The sequence below is a fragment of the Lygodium microphyllum genome, chromosome 15, assembly GCF_053477565.2.
Source record: "Lygodium microphyllum isolate KBCC chromosome 15, Lygodium_microphyllum_v1.1.10, whole genome shotgun sequence".
Lineage (NCBI taxonomy): Eukaryota > Viridiplantae > Streptophyta > Polypodiopsida > Schizaeales > Lygodiaceae > Lygodium > Lygodium microphyllum.
In genome coordinates, this window is record NC_141149.1 from 146,124,145 (window position 1) to 146,143,637 (window position 19,493).

The window sequence follows — 19,493 nt, forward strand, 5'->3', positions numbered from 1 at the left end:
ATCACGTTCACCGATTCGTAAACTCTATCCCTTTTCTTCTGAGAAAGAAAACTTCAGCTTGGCAAACAGATAGGGAGATATGGAAATTACCTCGCAGCCTCCTATTCTATGAGCAAAGGCTTTGGGCGACAAATCTCCAATCTGGCGTCGCCAGAGCTCTTCGTGACTGCACTTATAGAGCTCTGCCTTCTTTGACATCTCTCTCTCTCTCTCTCTCTCTCTCTCTCTCAATTTCTAAAACATCAGCTCAAAATGTCCATCGTCGCAGGCAAAGGCCATGGCCATTCACAGACACTTATCCACGCAAATTCCAGAACCAGGTGGAGAGCTCGCCATGTCTCCAACAGCGGTGCCGAAGCCCTCAATCAGCCTTCTGGAAAAGCCCTTTCCTCAGGTCCTAAAATAAGAGCAAAAAGGGAGTATAAGACTCGAACTTCTTGAGAGTGTCTCATCATTCCCCCAGGGCCCAACACCGAACTCTACCTACCTGGATAGGGCCTCTGAGGTATTTAAGGCCGGTTACTCATAGGCGACGCCTTTCCGATGGTAATTTTTCTTGCTAAAGAAATGAGGAAACAAATCAAGACTTCTTGTGAAAGGCAAAATGAAAAATTTACCTTTTTTAAAGAAAAGTAAAAATATAATAACTTTGCCTATGAAAGACAGATATTTTAAAAAAATAATAATTAGTATTATTATTAAAATAAGGTTATAATTTATAAATTATAATGATCCATCATCCTCTCCTCGGACGGTCCTAGACGACTCAACTTTTAGGGATTCGTCACTCGTAAGTCGTGAATGGATTATGGTCCATGGATGTTGACAGCCTACAAGTATAGACCCGAAGGAGCTCGCTATCGCCACTGCTTCAACCCTCGAGGCTCGCTCAACACTGGCTCCTGAGTCATCGCCGCCTCGAACACTTGACTCACCTCGCGACTCCCCTCAGACTTTCGCCTCGCCGACTCCCAAGTCCCTCCTGTGACGAGTCACTGACGACTCATGACTCCACGAGTCATGTCACGACTCACGAGTTGCAAGCCACAAGCCACAAGTGGCCCGCTCAACAAGTGCATCACCCCCTACCCGCCCGATGCCTACATCACCCCCCCGCCAACCCACCTACCCCCGGACACCTGCATCACCCCCCAACCCACTCGATGCATGCATTCAACCCCTGCCCGCCCAATGCCCATGACTCGATGCCTGCATCACCCCCCAGCCCGCCCAAGGCGTGCTCCAATGGCACACCCGCCTTTCAGGTAACCTTAAACCTTGTCTCGTTGCATGCATTTTACCACTCATTTTCCACATTTTTAATTTTTCAATCGCTCAAATAAAAAATCTATAGTAACCTCGAACTCAAAGTTCTGAGTCCCGACTCTCAAGTGATATTCGTTTTGAGAATGCAAGAGGTTTGATAGTCTACAGTAGTCCTCATGAGTCGTTGCTCGAGAGAAGCAAACTCCTACGCTTTAGCATCAAGATTCCACACTTCAAGTTGCAACTCCACTTATCAAGGTAGGTGCACATATGACATCTCTCTTTTGAGTTATTCATCTATGTTTATGCATTTTCTTTTTTGCACACACACACACACACGAGTGTGTGTGTGTGTGTGTGTGTGTGAGAGAGAGAGAGAGAGAGAGAGAGAGAGAGAGAGAGTGTGTGTGTGTGTGTGTGTGTGTGTGTGCGTGCTAAGTCTAGTACCATTGTTGTGTGGTTTTGTGTATTGATTAATGATAGCATATAAGCTATATGTCTTTCTCCAGATTATGGGTCATGGTTGGCCAAAGAGATATACTCTACAATTGAGTATTTCTAGTGCATTCTCTCCAAAGAGAACTACACAAAGGACATTGTGGGATCATCATCGAATCCAATTAGTTATCATATAGGTCAAAATGATTATCTAGATACGTCATTCATGACATTGCATGCTGAAATATGCAACACAAATGTTAGAAATTTAAGTGATGGTATACATGGTGAATGGGTTATAGATACAAATATGCACTTGGAAATGCCGTACAATTGGTGCACAGATCGGATGCTCTATGCTCGCGTAGTGAACGCCGGAAGGTCCCCAAGAACAAAAGAACTCTACTTTTTGCACAAAACTCAAGGTAGAAAGCATGCACGACATGAACAAGAGACCAATTGGGTGCAATCTCCCCCCATGCCTTGTGTGAGCGCTCCACAAAGCATGTATTTTATGTATTAATCATCTTCAAGCTCAAATAATAGCCCAAATTACAAAATAGCACGCTTTTGGCTTTTGAGTTTGCTTTAGTGCCAAATAGAAATAAAGCTAATGGGCAGGCGCCCAAGAAGTTAGGCATACCCAATACAATGTCCAAATACAAATGTCATAATCGTGCACCCATGCGCATATAAAATAATAAATAAATATCCAACGCCTTAATAAATAGGCGCGACAAAATATAGGCGCCATGCCTAAGGTATGTGCCCATCAAAATATAAGTGATAACTTGAATACACACAATTCTCCAATGCTTTCCTCCACCACAGCTGCTATCTCTACACATCAACTGAAGCATTCACAATCGTTAGTAAAATAATACAATTAAACCGACAAAAGTGAATACCTAGCAGTCTTCAGCTACATAAATAAATCAATTGGTTAGAAATCAATCCTAACTTTAATTTATCACGAGCGCGCACTCTAAACTCATAAACGTTTATTAATTTAATATGTATTTTGTGGAATCGCCCGCTATGGAATCACCCATGTACACACTAAATTAATGAAACGCCTGAAAAGGGTGGGCGTCCCCATCAACTTCTCGCACAAAGAATCAACTTTGTGTATGAGCCCCGGTCAATAAAGTTCACGGAATCCACCGTGAAATATGCCTCCTGGCATCAACAATGCTACACATGAGGTTATTTTTAATGATGCAGGAAATGATCATGTATGGAATGCAAGCTCTTTGCAAAATGCTATTAGTGATGGTATGACATGTGATGATGCATTTAATCCTAATATATCAACAAGTTTGGATTTGAATATGCCATTGCAAAGTGTGATTGATGATGGTGGAGATGGATTACCCCCAAGTCATGTGGATTTAGCTTCTCCTTTTGAGGATGCATTAAAGAATCTTCATGAGATCCTAGCCCAATATGCTACCCATGGGCAAAGGACAAATGAAAAGCGTCCCAAAAGGCAAAAGGATATTTGGACTTATAAGGAGCACTGGAAGGTGTATTATGAATGGAGTTATTCATCTTATGATGATGAGGGGCAACAAAGAGTACATTGTCTTTGGTGTACGCACTTCAAAATGCAAAATCCTTTTAGCACAACAAGTAGCAAGAATGTTCAAAGACCTAGTCTAGAAGGCCATCAACAATCAAAAGAGCATAAAAAGGCAAAGCAAATGTGGTTTGAAAAGCAATAAAAGGACCACTTTGCCCATTGAAAAGCATGTGCAAGTTTTGCATGATAGTGAAGAGGAAAAAAGGATATCTCACATCAAATTACTTCTTCAAAAGATGCATACAATTGCTTTGGGAGAAAAAGTTATTTCTGACATTGAGGCAAATGTTGAAGAACTAGTTTTCTATAATGTGCCAAATGCACCGACAGTGAACTCTTATGGTGCATACACATCTTCATATGCTACAAAGCTTTTTCTCACAGCTTGTCATAATGTGTATTATGATAAGATCAGTATTGAACTAAAGGAAAGTCCATACTTCTCAATCATGGTCGATGAAAGCATAGACATATCATGTAATCATAGAATGATTGTATGTATCACATATTTTATTGAAAAAGGGAATGGGTCCATTTGCAATCGATTTATGAGACTATTGGAGACAGTAGATGGTTCTGCAAATGCATTGTATGCAAGTCTTACATCATACCTCTTGGAGCTTGAGTTGCCTAAGGCAAAACTTGTTGGTTTTGCAAGTGATGGCTGCATTGTAATGATTGGTTGTCAAAATGGCCTTGTGACTCAGTTTTCAAGGGAAGTTCCCCATTTGGTGGGTGTGCATTGCATTGCACATAGAGAGGGACTAGCTACTAAGCATGCATTGGAACCATTTCATGTTTTTAAACTTTTGGAAAAGATTATTAAGAAAGCATACAAGTGGATTAGAAGTTCTTATAAATGCCATCAGGAGCTAAAAGAACTTGCCAGTGCCTTTGAGTTGCCAATGCAAGAGGTTTTGAGAATGCATGATATTCGTTGGCTCTCACAAGGTCTTGCACTAAGATTTGTGAAACTTATGTCTGTTTTATTGCATCTTTTGAAGTTGGAAAGCCATGAATTATATGACTTTTTACATCTTTCAAGGTACAATTCTTTCTACACATTGTTGTAGATGTATTTCATTATTTAAACATGCTCAATATAGACTTTCAAAGCAAGAATGTTGATGTGACTTCCATTGGCACTGAGCTTGTAGTGACAATGGAGAAATTGGAGACAAGGTTTCTTGGAGATATATTTGGCATTGGAGCACAACAGTACACATCCTTTGTTGAAAAAGGAAACGATGGATATCTTGGCTATACATGTGACACATATGGACAAGAAGTGCATGCTCTTCACACTCGTTCATTTGGAGATAAGGATACAAGTTCTAATCTAAACTCTTGGGAGAGTTGCATATCTATGGGTAGACAATTTGTTGGAAAGATTATATCATTCTTATATCTGCGATTCAAAGATATAAAACTCTTTGAAGGAGCAAAAGTATTTAGTCTAAAAGACTACCCTATTGAGCATAAGGCAATGTGTGCCATGGGAAGGTTTTGGATGCCTGTTTTGTTAGAAAAATTTGGGGGCTTAGTTGATGTGAATGTATGTAACTTGCAGTGTGAGGATTTCATGATTCGATTGAAAAGGACTTGTCCAAGCATGAGTATGCACGAGGCATGGGCAATATGTGGAGTTGACGAGCATTGGGAGCAACTGTATGGAGAAATGAAGAAGCTTTGGCATGCGTGTCTAGTGATTGTTGCAAGTATAGTGGGCTGTGAGAGAGGGTTCTCTCAAATTAATAGAATTAAGTCTCTTGAGAGAAACCGCTTAGCTTTGGAGGCATTAAATATGCTCATGTTTTTATCCTACAATGGTGAGAAAAATCCTTGTGCTGTGGATTGGGGTGTTGGTCCATAAACCTTTTTTTTCAATATAACAAATAATGTATTGGTTTGCAATTATGATATTTTTTGAAGCTTTACAATGTGGATTACACCTAGTAGAGTCTTCTAACTTTTAAGTTTACATAATAAATTTTGTGTGATGTGTGTGTGTGTGTGTGTGTGTGTGTGTGTGTGTGTGTGTGTGTGTGTGTGTGTGTGTGTGTGTGTGTGTGTGTGTGTGTGTGTGTGTGTGTGTGTGTGTGTGTGTGTGTGTGTGTGTGTGTGTGTGGCATTTTTTCATGGCTATGCTCTTGAAAGGTACTAGAAAAAATTTTCCTTTCCTGAAGAAAGGTAACCTGGAAGAGTGCCCTTCTTGAGACAATAGGGTCCTAACTTGCAAAAATGAAGGCTGCATGGGAGGACAATTCGGGGTGCAAAATGCAGGGGCATTGGGATGACAAGTCAATGAACAATTGGTCCTGTAATTAATGCGTGACGGCCCAAGGGTTGAATGTGTGCCCAAGTTAGAAGAGGACAATCCTCTTTTTTCTTTATTAAAAAAGACAGTAACTTTTCTGATACAGATTGAACCCATAACCTTTGGGATTTAAGGCTCGAGCCCTTAAGCAACACCTTTTTTGAAATGTTTTAGTGCACCCAGTGTGCAATCAAATACTTGAACTGTTTTGAGGTTTGTCGTAGGCACATGCCCGATATGTAACGGCCTACACATCACAGATGCCTAGCCCCTGCCTAGAGTGTGGGTATGCAATTTTGGAATTTGGGGGTAGACATGGGCACAAAGCCTTTGCACATCAAAAGGACACCTTTTGTAAAAAAACAAAAATTAATCGATTTCTTGGGAGTTCACATGTTTAGCAGGTAAATAGCAAGTCATGTCCTCTCTGGTGTGTAAAGAACTGTGGATGTCCAACCTCTAAAGTAGTACTTTAATTGGTTAACACTTGCAAAGTGGGTGTCCACCATTTGGTGTGTAACTAGCCTAATAACTTGCCATAAAAATGTCATTGCTTGTTTTTGTTTCTAACACTAAGCCTCTAGCCCTCAAATTTGAAGGTTGCCACAAAGGAAAAAGAAGAAAAGATTGATAGATTGAGGAGAAAGATGGTGGGGTAGCTCTAATGCAACAATTGGATGAAAGTGGCTACTATTGCAATTTATCATCATCAAAGTGGAAAGATTGTCGACCCACAATAACATAGTTTTATGTAATGTAGAAACATACATGATGCCATAACCTCATCTTTTCTATGGATCATGCCTTACCTCTCCACCAAACTTTGTCCTTGAAAATATGGATATCAACAAGGCAAAGGATAGAATCAATTTGGCAATTCATCATTGAAGCCACAAAGATCGTGGGATTTGGAGATGGACTTCGAAAAATGACTAAGGGCTTTGTTTTCCAAATCCTCATCAATTATCTAATTTAATACCATACGCTCAACACCTTTTGAGTCACCCAAATCAATAAGGAAGATTGCCCTATTGTACCCCTATTGTTTTCTCCCATTATAAAGCCATTGCTAAGGAATTTGGATAGAAATCTCCAAGGGGGGAAAATAAGAGGTGTACTATAAGACCAAGATCGCTAGTTTGTCTTTGAATTTTTTGTAAATGACAACTCTAACATTGTTGAGGCTAAAAATCAATTAGTCAAGGCATCAATGGAAGTATAGGATTTTTTTTTTTGCTCTCTTGAGTTTTGTGTTAAGTATTAAGAAGATTGGTCTCGTCCCACTAATCTCGATAAAGACCAGATCCTTGCCTTATCCAACTAGGGTTTAGAGTTATCAAGCTTGGGTAGATATTTAAGTACCCAATTCCCATTAGGCATTGAGTCAACCATGAAGTAGCAAGTCAACAGTATGGAAAGCAAGGTGAAGGAGAAGATAAATGTCTAGAGAGGCTAGTTTCTCAACTTTGCATTGTTATATGGAGAACAGTCTAGAGATCTCTCTCTGTATTCTTGGCAATGGCTCTAAATTTTACTCCAAGAGCCTAGGCAATTATTGAGCAGAAACTCTAACAACCTTCCTTTGAAACTAGGTGATAGGCACAAAGAGCTACAACTCTATCTCTTAGTTGCTAATCATTGTGCAAGAGGGGATGAAGGAGGTCTTGATATGCCATCAACCATGGGCCTTGCTTAATTATCAAAGATTAGCTAACAAAGGTTAAGATTAAAAATGCAACCTCACATTATCTAGCTTGGCTAGCAAAGGTTAAGATTAAAAAATGCAAGGTCACATATCTAGATTGGTTGGATATACTTTGTTCTAGTCACAAATCAAAATACCAAAGTTTCCCATGGTGCAAAGAGTGATTGTAGCATGGCAGGTACTTCCTGATGATGCAAAATAGATAGGGCCATAGAATTAGAGAGGAGACTCCTCACTATTGTAGGTCATATGGTGCTTCAAGATGGTGCTTCAAGTATGCTTTTGACATATGGCCATTTAATGGAAACTTGCAACTAATTAAGAGCATCATCGCAAAAGGAATCTTTAGATGGCGTAAGATATGGGACCCCAACTTATTTGAGGCAACTGACATTGGGCATATTAAGATGGATCCATTCAGCATAGATAAGGAAGATTTCTACAAACAAGTAATTAGTAAGGAGCAACAAATTTGTCTATGGAAATAGTGGAGGCCAATGGTAGCATAGCCAAGTACATGGAATCTTTCTCTCCTTCACCATTCTCCCATCCCTCTCCACTCCATCACCATTCTTCCCCACTTTATCACACATATCATCTCCCTCTCCCTTACCCCCCTATCCATCTTCCAACTCCATCACCCTCCTTGCCCCCCACTTCATCATACCCTCACCCTCTCCTATCCTTGTCTTTATCCTCACTCAATCTTCATCTCTCCATTATCCCCTTCCTCCCCACTCTACTACCCCCAACCCCCTTCACACCATCATCCTCTCCACCCCCTCCTCCTCTTTTTCTTCCTACATCATCACCACCATTATCCCTCCACTTATGTGTGCATGTTTGCCCTAGCATTTTGGGTTGGGATGCATTAGTTGTAACTATAAATATTAGTGTCTTTATTTATTTGCTTCATATTGCACCACACCTTCTCCTCTCTTTCTCTTTTATATCATCACCTCTCTACTTATGTGTGTAAAAAGTGCCCTAGTCCACTTCTAATTTGGTTAGGTGGTTCCTCTTTCACATCCCTTAATGCGAGGAGATTGATCCCATTTGTGTAAAGGCCACAAGTACTCTTTTTCTCCCTCATTAATTGGTGCCTTCCCGCTGAGGATATTCTACAAGGAACCTTCAGTTTCTCTTAGAGATGTGAAATTTTATATTTGCTTCTAAGTTTTTATCAAAGATGGAAAATGGTAGACAAGAAATCAATCATTAAGAGAGAACTTGCAAAGGAGTTTAGCTATGGAAATGCAACAAGAGGGAGCGTTATACAAAGAACTTGAGTCACATAGGGAAAGCAATGATCTATTGGAAAAAGTGGTTAAGGAGGATCACATGGACATGGACAACTACCCCCTCCTTCAAGCTCAACTTAATGCTTTGGAGGTTGGTAATGAATAAGCTCCCAACAAAAGAAAGAATTGTGAAGGTGATGGGGTGTCTGCAATGTGTGTTGCCTACAAGAGATGCAAGGACAATGTTTCCCATCTGTTACTGAGAAGTAAATTTGTGAAAGAAATTTGGAAGTAGGTTCATGAGTGCATTAAAAGAGTAGGTTTTGATGAGAGAATATACATCAAATTGGCACTTTTTTGGGAGAGGGGAAAGCTAGATGAAGAAACAACAAATGCATGGAATGTGCTAATAGTACTAGTTGTTGCTTGGATTTGGAAGCATGAGAATGACAACATCTTTGCCAGATCAAAGCTAGGATTTATGCCTAAGAACTCACAGAAGAAGCTTAGGGAGGTGATCCTCACAATTTTGAAGGGACTAAAGTTGAAATGTAGAATCCTTAGTACTTAAACTAAGGAAGTCAGCAAAGGCCTAAAAAATGCCTTCAATGTGGTGTGCATATTTTTTGTTCATAACATTATCTAAGCATTATAAAATAAAAACCCTTCAAAGGTAGTTCTAATTTACATTAAAATTTTAAAAATCTGTATAACATACAAAAGAAATGTTTTTCATGCAAGTAACCTTCTTTAAAAAAAGTGTTATATTTGTTTATCATCTCAAAAAGAAAGTAAAAATTAAATTACCTTTCTAGGTAGAAGTGCAATTATATTTGCACTTTGCATAAGAAGGGTAGATTTACATACAAACCTTCAAATTCAATTGATAGGTTAGATATCAATTACTTATTGCCATAGGTGGTAGTGGACATTGTGATAGCCAGATTTGAACAATTAAAGAAGAAAAGACATCATTCTTCTTTTTCTTCTTCAATTCTCCTCCTCATCGTCATCATCATCATTGCTCTCTCTCTCTCTCTCTCTCTCTCTCTCTCTCTCTCTCTCTCTCTCTCTCTCTCTCTCTCTCTCTCTCTCTCTCTCTCTACCTTCTTGAGAGTCACTTGTATTAGTCCCTTTTATTGAGCATGTTGCGTAAAGCTTTCTCAAAATTGGAGCCTGAAATCCATTAGAAAGACAAGAATGGATTAACAATATAGAGAAAACTTTCTTGGATCGATACCTCTATAGTGTTTGTATTTCCATGCCAGGTTGGCTTTTGTTGATAAGCTTTGGTTGATTTGTCGTGTTTGACTTGAAACTTGAAAACCTTGGTTCACTTGTTTGGTGACCATGGCTTGTTTGGTTGTATATAGCATTGTGGGAGCCAAAACAAGACATCTTATATATTGCATAGTTTTGTGTGTGTGTGTGTGTGTGTGAAATATTTTGAGAAGGTAAAGTCAAAGTGCAAGTGCTAAAAAATAATTTTGGAAGGATATTATTTTTCAGAGATTCAAAGATTATTTTGGGTACTTATATTATTTATGTATTTTAAAACATATTATATTCCTGGACACACATTTACAGTAAGGCTTGTTACACACCGCCATTGCCAACCCAGTTTGCGCCCCATTGGTGGGAACATGAAAAGTTGACTTGGGCAAGCACGTATTCCATCACTTGCTTACACACTAGGTGACATACACTTTTTCAAGCCAATGCATGTCCACCATTTGATATATGAGGGAATTTTAGTCTTCATTCTCAATCTCCTTAGTTGAGTCAAAATCTCCAAATACCGTTCTCACATTAGCATTCTCTCTCTCTCCTGAAACATGGTTCGAGCAACATTGTCCCTTCGTGCCGATCCTCTAGGTTGTTTGGAACTCGATGTTGGCTTTGTTTGATTGAGCTCTTTGAACTGCTTGCATGGTATCTGTGATGGCTAATGTAGCAACCTTTGCTAATCCATTTCTCAAACTATTTTGCTAGTCTATGTTCTGAGATGAGGTGCATTACTTTCTTTCTTAAGTTCCATTGTTGCTTCGCATATCCATGCATCATCAAAACTGTCTCCTTACACTGCATATATTATGTAGAATAAGGCATGCTGCCACCATCTTTGGGACATTTTGTAGAAGCATACCACATCTCTTCAATAATATTCAAAGTCGTGCTTTAAGGATTCCAAAGGCTCTTTTGACACTATATGTAGTTCCAATAATAATGTTGTCTATCCTTGCTATCCTTGAAAGGAGGTAGCATCCACCAGAAGCCTGTGAGATAAGCACAATCACCCAATAGACAAATTTGACCCAAAGCTCTATTTGCACATTGTTTTCCTAAATCTAAATGTTGAAAAACATTCCAATCATGCATAGAACCAACCCAACCAATGTCATAGTCCCAAACAACATAATTGGTTGCCACTGTGATTTGAAGAATCACTGAGTGGAACCCTTCCTCTAAAAATAATCTTCGTGGGTTTCTCTTGGAGCAATGAACAATATATGACTCCCATCTATATTGTGGCAACAACAAATGGTATACCTCGAATGCCTTGATATGCATTGGCAATTTTTTGCATTTCTTGTGTTGTTGGCCACTTTATGTATGTGCTGTGCAATCCAAATGTGACTAATGCATCATAAAAGTCCAAAATCGCCATTTGTGTAAACGATATTGAGACCTGCATAAATTTACTATAAGCCCTAAGTTTGAGCTGCTTGCAAGGCGATATATGGCCACACAAACTTGCTTCTCAATATGTATTGCTATTCGATAGTTTGTGTTCTTGGATTGTATTTGCAGTGCTAGCTTCACACAATGAGATATTCAAATGTACTCCTATTAACTCACAATCTACTTTTGAACATTCAATTCGAATAACTCCCACTACAAGGATATAGGGGCATATTGACAGGCAGTTGCGACGCGAGTGTGGCATTTTGCCACAAAGAGCGAAAGAGATCGTGCCTTTGGGAGGGAGAGGGAGAGGAACATAGAAAGAGAGAGAAGGAGAGCTTCTCATTGCCGCCACCACCACCATTTGTGAAGAAAAAGAGGAAGTGCACGAAGGAAGAAGAGGGGCCATCGCGAAGAGGAGACAAAGAATCCATCATCGGGCATTTGCAGTGAGTACATTGCTCCTTCTTGGCTTGTTCTTGTTCTTTCTTTTTTTCTTTTGTTTGTTTTTGTTGAGAATGAGGTGCATTGAGGGAGAAAGGGAGGAAATGAGAGAGAGAGAGAGAGAGAGAGAGAGAGAGAGAGAGAGAGAGAGAGAGAGAGAGAGAGAGAGAGAGAGAGAGAGTAAACATGAAAGATAACAAAGAAAGAGAGAAACAGAGGGAGGGAGGGATGGAGGGAGAGAGGAGAATGAGTGAGAAAACATGAGGGGGTGGAGATAAACAGAGGGTTTGTCGTGAAGAGGAGATGAATAAAGCATCATCCTCTTGGATTGTTCTTGTTCTTTTTTTTTTCTTTTCTTGAGAATGAGGTGCATTGAGAGAGAAAGAGAGGAAATGAGAGAGGAAGAAGAAGAAAGGAAAAGGAAGAGAGAACGAGAGAATAAACATGAAAGGTAACAAAGAAAGAGAAAGAGAGAGAGGGGAGAGAAAGAAATAAAGAGAAGGTGGAGAGAACATAAAACGAAGAGCACAAAGAAAGGTGCAAAGAAAGGGGGAGAAAATCAAGACTTTAGCTGATGTTAATTTTATTGAGTTACAAGATAAGAAATCCCTTCTCAAAAAAATTAAGAAAGAAAAAGAGAATGAGAACAAAAACCAATTATTTGTCGTAACGTAGACAAAATGGAAAACAATGATGGTCGTGATGTTCAAGATCGCGAGGCGTATCTTAATCAGAGTGTCCTTGCTCTCAATGCAAGCTGGCAATCAAATGAAAGCATCACTTGTCTATAGAACATGTACGATGCTTTGACGAGTTTCAATCAGAGATTATTGATCAGGAGATCTCAAACTTTGAGCAAATGGTAAGAAAAATATATATCAATCATGCCTTATATTCGCAAACTAATTGAATATCATATACAAAAACATTAGATGTGGTCGTAAAATTTATACAGGGAGGTGAAGTCTCATTCCAAGGAGGAATGCACCTATTGCGACCAATTAGAAGAGTTAGTGGGCATGCGATGGATGGAGTGCCTGAGCCAATTCACCACTTGGAAGGCACGACCCAATCTATACCATCAATACTAAAGGAGACATGTAGCCTTTCAAACTTTCCTAAAATCTTGGAGCTTGAGATGGAGGCAATGATCAATGCATTGATACCCATGGATGTTGAGACATTTAATCCGCTAAGAGAAGAAGCACCCATACCATTATATGATGGGTGCCGAGTATCTCGCCTGAAGACACTGCTTACACTTTTAAATGTTGGGGGAAAAGGCGCCTCCGCCTAGCCCCCCGTGTATTACTACATTGACAGTCACCGCCATTGCACACTGCAGGTGGTGGGCACCCGTCACCGTCACTTTATTCTTTATTCTTTTAGTGACAATTTGAATAAAGGAAGGCCCAGTCACACATTGTGACTGTTGGAGTTCCCATTTCTTGTCTCTCTCTTTCTTGCTCTTGCTCTCCCGCCATAGCTCTTGCAAGCTTTGATCCTTCTCTCCTTTCAACTGGTATCAGAGCAGGGCTTCCCAACTCTTGAGCTTGGCTCGTGGCATTCTCAACTTCCTATCGACTCCCCACTCGCAATGGGTCTCCTTTCTGGCAGCCATAGCTCATTCTCTTGAGGTCCCGTCACTCCCCGGCTTCTCGATCTTCTTCCCGACCTATTGAGGCACCATCAGGGCATTGACATTGAGGCATTGCTTCATTATTTTAGAGATTTATCTCAGTCCACAGGTCTAGGTAAATAGGGTTTTCACAGGTTGTGGGCAGCCATAGCTCACATCTCTTGGAGCTTCCTTCACCTGGATCTTGCTTCCAGCCTATCAAGGCTTGCTGAGGCTTGGTGTAGGCTTTCTTTGGCCCCCATTTGTGCCCCCTTTGGGCCCCATTGTTGACACGTGGGACAACAGACCCCCAGCTAGCGTGACATGTTTGGGTATTTGCTCAGGGTCTTGATGACTGTTTGGTGCTGATTTATGCCCCTTTATGGTTGATAATGTCTTGGCTATCATTTCTTGACTTGGTGCAGTGATTTGGTCAGCAATTGCTTCTCACAGTACCCTGCTGTCATTTATTATAGCAAGCATGTAACTTCGAATTGACATGGATTTTTCATGCTGAAATATTCTGAAATGATGTATTTTCACTAGTACTTGGTGGGCAGCAGCCTTGGTTACACTTTTCTTGCCATTTTCTCTCGATTTTGGTGATTTTTTAGTCATTTTCTGCAATAAACAACAAGCAGTTTTAAACTGTCTACAGTCTTCCAGCCTACATTATGGCGAGTTCGTCCACTGATCATGCTATTTTCAACATCACTAAGCTTGATGGTACGAATTACTCTTATTGGAAGAGCCAGATTTGGCAGGTATTGGTGCAGAAATCGCAGATCAAACCATTGAGGTTGAGCGAGCATCTGCCTGCAACTATGCCAGATGAGCAATGGCTTGAGCTTGATGAGTTATGCAAGTCCACTATTATATTATCTCTCATAGAACAGGTTCATTACAATGTATTTGAGGAAGAACAAAGTGCATGGCAGTTGTGGGATAAAATCGAGAACTCTATGACAAGAAAAGTCCAACGAGTCAGATGTATTGGCTGAAGCAGCTTATGGATCTACACATGAAGAAAAATGTGACTATGTCTGCTCACTTGAGCCAGTTCCATGCTATACTCAAGAACTTGACTTCGCAGGACATCACTTTTGTAGAGGATGTCACTCCTCTTTTCTTGTTTGGTACTCTTAATGAGTCATGGGATGTATTCCGCACTGCATTATGTGCCTCTACTGGTACCTTGAAATTATGTGATGTTGAGAGTGCTCTTTTGCAGGAAGAGGTTAACTGTAAGAATTTGGATACCTCTCGTGTGTCGCATGCTATGACAGTTAGAGGCAGGAATGATGGATATGGAAAGCATGGTAGTGGCAATGGCCGTGGATGGGATTCTCAGAAATCTCAGTCCAAGTCTCGTAGGAAGTCACGTAGCAAATCACGTGGCAGGAATGCAAATGTTACTTGTCACCATTGTGGGAAAAAGGGCCATATTAGGCCACACTGCCATGAATTGCGCAATGAAAGGCGCAAAGATAAGGGGAAAGACAAAGTGTAGGATAAGTCTTCTGATCTTAGCATAGTGCCTGTAAAGTCCAGTGTTAAAATTGAAGAGATCAATGTTATGCAACCTGAGGATGTTGATGATGATGATTATATCCTTGTAGCTTCTTTTAGTGCTTCGCAGATGATAGAGATACACTCTATGTATATTGGCTCTTGGACTCAGGTGCGTCCTTTCATGTGACACCTTGCCGAGAGTGGTTTCATTCATACCGTACTGTTTCGGGTTCTGTGTGCTTGGGTGATGACAACTCTCTTGATATTGTGGGCATTGGTGATGTTAGGCTGTAGTTTCCTTCTGGTAGCAGTTTTGTTATGTAGGATGTACGTCATGTACCTGCTTTGACACGCAGTCTCATGTCAGCTGGACAGCTTGATGATGCAGGTTATCATGTATCTTTTGGAGACTCTGCATGGAAGATCACTCGTGGCAGACTTGTGATTGCGAGAGGTGCCAAGGCTTGCAGCCTCTATCTCTTGATTCTATCCGCTTTTTCCCTTGATCATGTCTTGTCTGTGGGTTCTATCCCACATGTATCTCTTTGGCATGCCCGTTTGGGTCATATGTCTTTGAAGGGAATGAAAATGCTTTCTAGTTTTAGTACTTACTGCCCCTTGATTATGCATGTTTTGATTCATGTGAGCATTGTCTTTATGGCAGGCAGACTAGGTCTACGCATAAGAAGTCTGGTAGGCCACGCATGAGTGAGCCCTTGGCATTGGTACATTCGGATGTCTGTGGGCCCATGCCTTGTCAGTCTATGGGTGGTGCAAAGTATTTTGTTACGTTCATAGATGAATTTTCACGGAAAGTTTGGGCTTATTCCATTAAGCTGAAATTCGATATCTTGGCTGTGTTTCAGAGATGGCTTGCATTGGTTGAGAACCAGTCTAGGTATTGGCTAAAATGCCTAAGGACAGATAATGGGGGTGAGCATGTCTCATGTGCTTTTGAGCAGTTATGTGATGAGAGGGATATTAAGTGTCAGTTGACTGCCCCCTACACCCCCTCTAGAATGGTTTGGCTGAGCGGATGAATAAAACCATCCAGGAGCGTGTACGCAGTATGCTTAGTCATGCAGGTCTACCACAGAGCTTTTGGGCTAAGGCAGTTAGTACATCTGTGCATGTCATAAATAGATCACCTTCTAGTGGTTTGGATTTCCAAGTTGCAGAGGAGGTATGGATTGGAAAACTTCTCTCTTAGACGCATCTCCGTGTCTTTGGATGTGAGGCATTTTGCCATATGCCCAGGGACAAGAGAAGTAAGCTGGATCCTAAGAGTGTCAAATGCATTTTCCTTGGTTATGGGGATGCATGCGAGATGGGTTATCGTCTTTGGGATCCGCAGAAAGTCATCCGCAGTCATGATGAGGCTATGCGCAGGGGTGACAGTCACTCCTGGGAGAGGGCTATGCAGTCTGAGATAGACTCCTTGCATAAGAATGACACTTGGGATTAGGTTTCCTTGCCTCATGGCAAGAAGGCTTTGCCATGCAAATGGGTGTACAAGTTGAAAAGTACCCCTGGATACCCCAAGCCGGCATATAAGGCTAGAATGGTAGTAAAGGGTTTTAAGCAAGACCATGGTATGGACTTTGATGAGGTCTTTTCTTCTATGGTTAAGATGACCACCCTGCGCTTAGTCTTGGCTTTGGTTGCTCAACTTGACTTGGATTTATGCCAGATGGATATCAAGACGGCTTTCTTACATGGGGACTTGCATGATGAGATTTATATGGAGTAGCCTAAGGGCTTTGCAGAACTTGGCAGGGAGCACCTAGTGTGCAAATTGAAGAAAAGTCTTTATGGCTTGAAGCAGGCACCTAGGGAGTGGTATCATAAGTTTGATGCCTTTATGCAGTCACAAGGCTATAGCAGGAGTGCTATGGATCCGTGTCTTTATACGAAGAAAGCACATGATGGTTCTTTATTGATTTTGGTACTCTATGTGGATGATATGCTGATCGCAGGGAAAGCTCATGATGAGCCATATGCTCTTAAGGCTCAGCTCAAGAAGAGCTTTGAGATGAAAGATCTGGGACATGCCGCTCACATACTTGGTATGCGCATTAGACGTGACAGGTATCAGGGACTCCTCTACTTGTCATAGAGGGAGTACATTCATAAAGTCCTTGAACGCTTCCGCATGCAGGACATAAAGCCTATTGGCTGTCCATTGCCTTCTTATGTGAAGGTATCACAGGTTGATTGTTCGCAGACAGATGAGCAGAGGGCCGAGATGGCCAAGATTCCCTATGCATCCGCAGTGGGCAGTCTTATGTATGCCATGATAGCCACTCGTCCAGATATTCCCTTTGTAGTTGGTGTTATGGCATGCTATATGGCTACACCTGGCAAGAAGCATTGGGATCCTGTGAAGGGTATCATGAGGTACCTGAAGGGCACTGCAGATATATGCATATGCTATGGCAGCCAGGATATAGGAGTCATGGGGTACACTGACTCTGATTATGCAGGACATGCAGATAGTATGAAGTCCACTTCCGGCTATGTATTCACCTATGCTGGAGGTGTTGTTTCTTGGATGTCCAGGGTGCAGAAATGCATGGCCCTTTCTATTATAGAGGCCAAGTATGTTGTAGCCATTGAGGCTTGCAAGGAGGCCACTTGGTTGGGTCGTTTGGTTGCTGACCTTGGTATTGATGCTACCCCTACACTGCATTCAGATTCTATGAGTGCTATTCAGTTGGCCAAGAATCCGGTCTTCCATGCGAAGATGAAACACATTGAGGTGAGGCATCACTTCATACGTGGGGTCGTTGATGACAAGACTGTTGATCTTGTCAAGATCTCGACTAACCAGAATCTTGCAGATCTGCTCACGAAAAGCCTCTCTACAGAGCGCTTTGCCTTCCTTAGGAGGTTGATGGGCGTGGGATGAGATGACGTCTTTCCTCATCCTGTTGTACATGTGTACATGTTTTACTGTCTTTTTTTTCTTTTTATTTTCACTCCTCACTAGGGCAGATTCGCCTTTAAGTGGGAGGTTATTAGGGTTAAAGGCGCCTTCGCCTAGCTGCCCGTGTATTACTACACTGATAGCCACTGCCACTGCACACTACAGGTGGCGGGCGCTCGTCACCCTCACTTTATTCTTTATTCTTTTAGTGACAGTTTGAATAAAGGAAGGCCCGGTCACACATTATGACTGTTGGAGTTCCCATTTCTTGTCTCTCTCTTTCTTGCTCTTGCTCTCCCGCCATAGCTCTTGAGTGCAAGCTTTGATCATTCTCTCCTTTCATTAAGTGTGCAAGTAAAATACGGGTGGAGTGATGTGAGTGTGACCAAGTTGTTCAAGTACCTTCTATGTATGCTTCGTTGATTTCGTTTCGGCACCATTATAAAAAACAATTGTGCCTTTTTAAGGTGTTTTATGATTTCTTTTCAGGTTGCTAAAGTATCATATATTACCACTTGGAAATACCATGTATGAGTCTCATGATGATGCGCGTCATATTTTGCAAAAGCTTGGCATGGAGTACCATAGCATCCGCGCATGTATCAACAACGATTGCGTGCTGTTTCAAGGAGAGTACAAGACTATGAAGACATGTCCAAAGTGTGGTGCTCACAGTTATCGACAAGACTTGCAAGGGCAAACCATCCCTTAGAAAGTTTTTAGACACTTTTCACTTATCCCCCGTATACGTCACATGTTTCGTATGCTGGGCATGGCGAGCTTGACAACGTGGCATGTGTTTCAAGGAGAGTACGAGACTATGGAGACATGTCCAAAGTGTGGTGCTCACAGTTATCGATAGGACTTGCAAGGGAAAACCATCACTTAAAAAGTTTTTTGACACTTTCCACTTATCCTGCTTATACGTCACATGTTTCGTATGTTGGGCATGGCAAGCTTGACAACGTGGCATATGCAAAATAGATCCATAGATGGAGTCCAACGAATATCAGCGGATTCACGTGTATGGAGCCACATTGACTTTACCTTCCCAGACTTTGCACGAGAGCCAAGGAATCTTCGGCTCGATCTTGCTATGGATGGCGTGAATCCATTCAATCTCCGCTCAACTTCTTATAGTGTGTGGCCTATAGTCCTTGTTAACTACAACATCCTACTATGGCTTTCTACGAAGAAAGGAAACCTGATCCTTAGCTTGCTCGTTCCTGGCCGCTACAAAGTCAAGAATATGGACGACTATCTTCGTCCATTAGTCAATGAGCTTAAGATTTTGTGGGAGGAGGGGGTCATCGTGGAAGATATGAGCAAGCGTGATGATTGACAGTTCGCTAATATACGAGCCATTCTCATGTGGACCATGCATGAGTTTTCGGGATTCGAGGAGTGCTCAGGTAAGTAGGCTTCCATTCTCGTTGGTCATATCTATCATAGCTCGTTCAAGTTTGTGATCACTAAATAGAGGTATTGGGACATGTCTGCTTTGGCCACAGTCAAGTGCTAATGGTCGCTTGCAACTACCTCGCGCTCCTTGGGTTTTGTCTACTAAAGAAGAGCGCATTGTGAAGCAAATTATAAGGTCTTATCCACACTCCGATGGGTATGATGGATTCTCTCAGATCTACTTTTTCTAAAGATGACCAACTATCAGGGCTAAAATCCTATTAGTGGCATAAGATATGCCAGGTTTGTACTATGAATGGATTGTAAGTGGCCTATGTATTTTGCTATTTGGAGTCTA

At 41.3% G+C, this 19,493-nt stretch overlaps 1 protein-coding gene across 2 annotated transcripts in view; it reads right to left on the reverse strand.

Moving 5' to 3' along the window:
• LOC148025192 (Transducin/WD40 repeat-like superfamily protein) overlaps positions 1-465 on the reverse strand; it is a 31,170-nt gene extending 30,705 nt beyond the window's left edge. Inside the window, exon 1 of one of the 2 annotated variants that reach the window (XM_087694976.1) lies at positions 91-459. In XM_087694976.1, the coding sequence (XP_087551102.1) occupies positions 91-198 (108 nt within the window). In that variant the 5' untranslated portion in view covers positions 199-459. Of the gene's footprint in view, positions 1-90 lie in introns of both variants that reach the window. The other variant, XM_087694977.1, reaches the window with a different exon arrangement.
• Between the last annotated feature and the right edge of the window lie 19,028 nt (positions 466-19,493).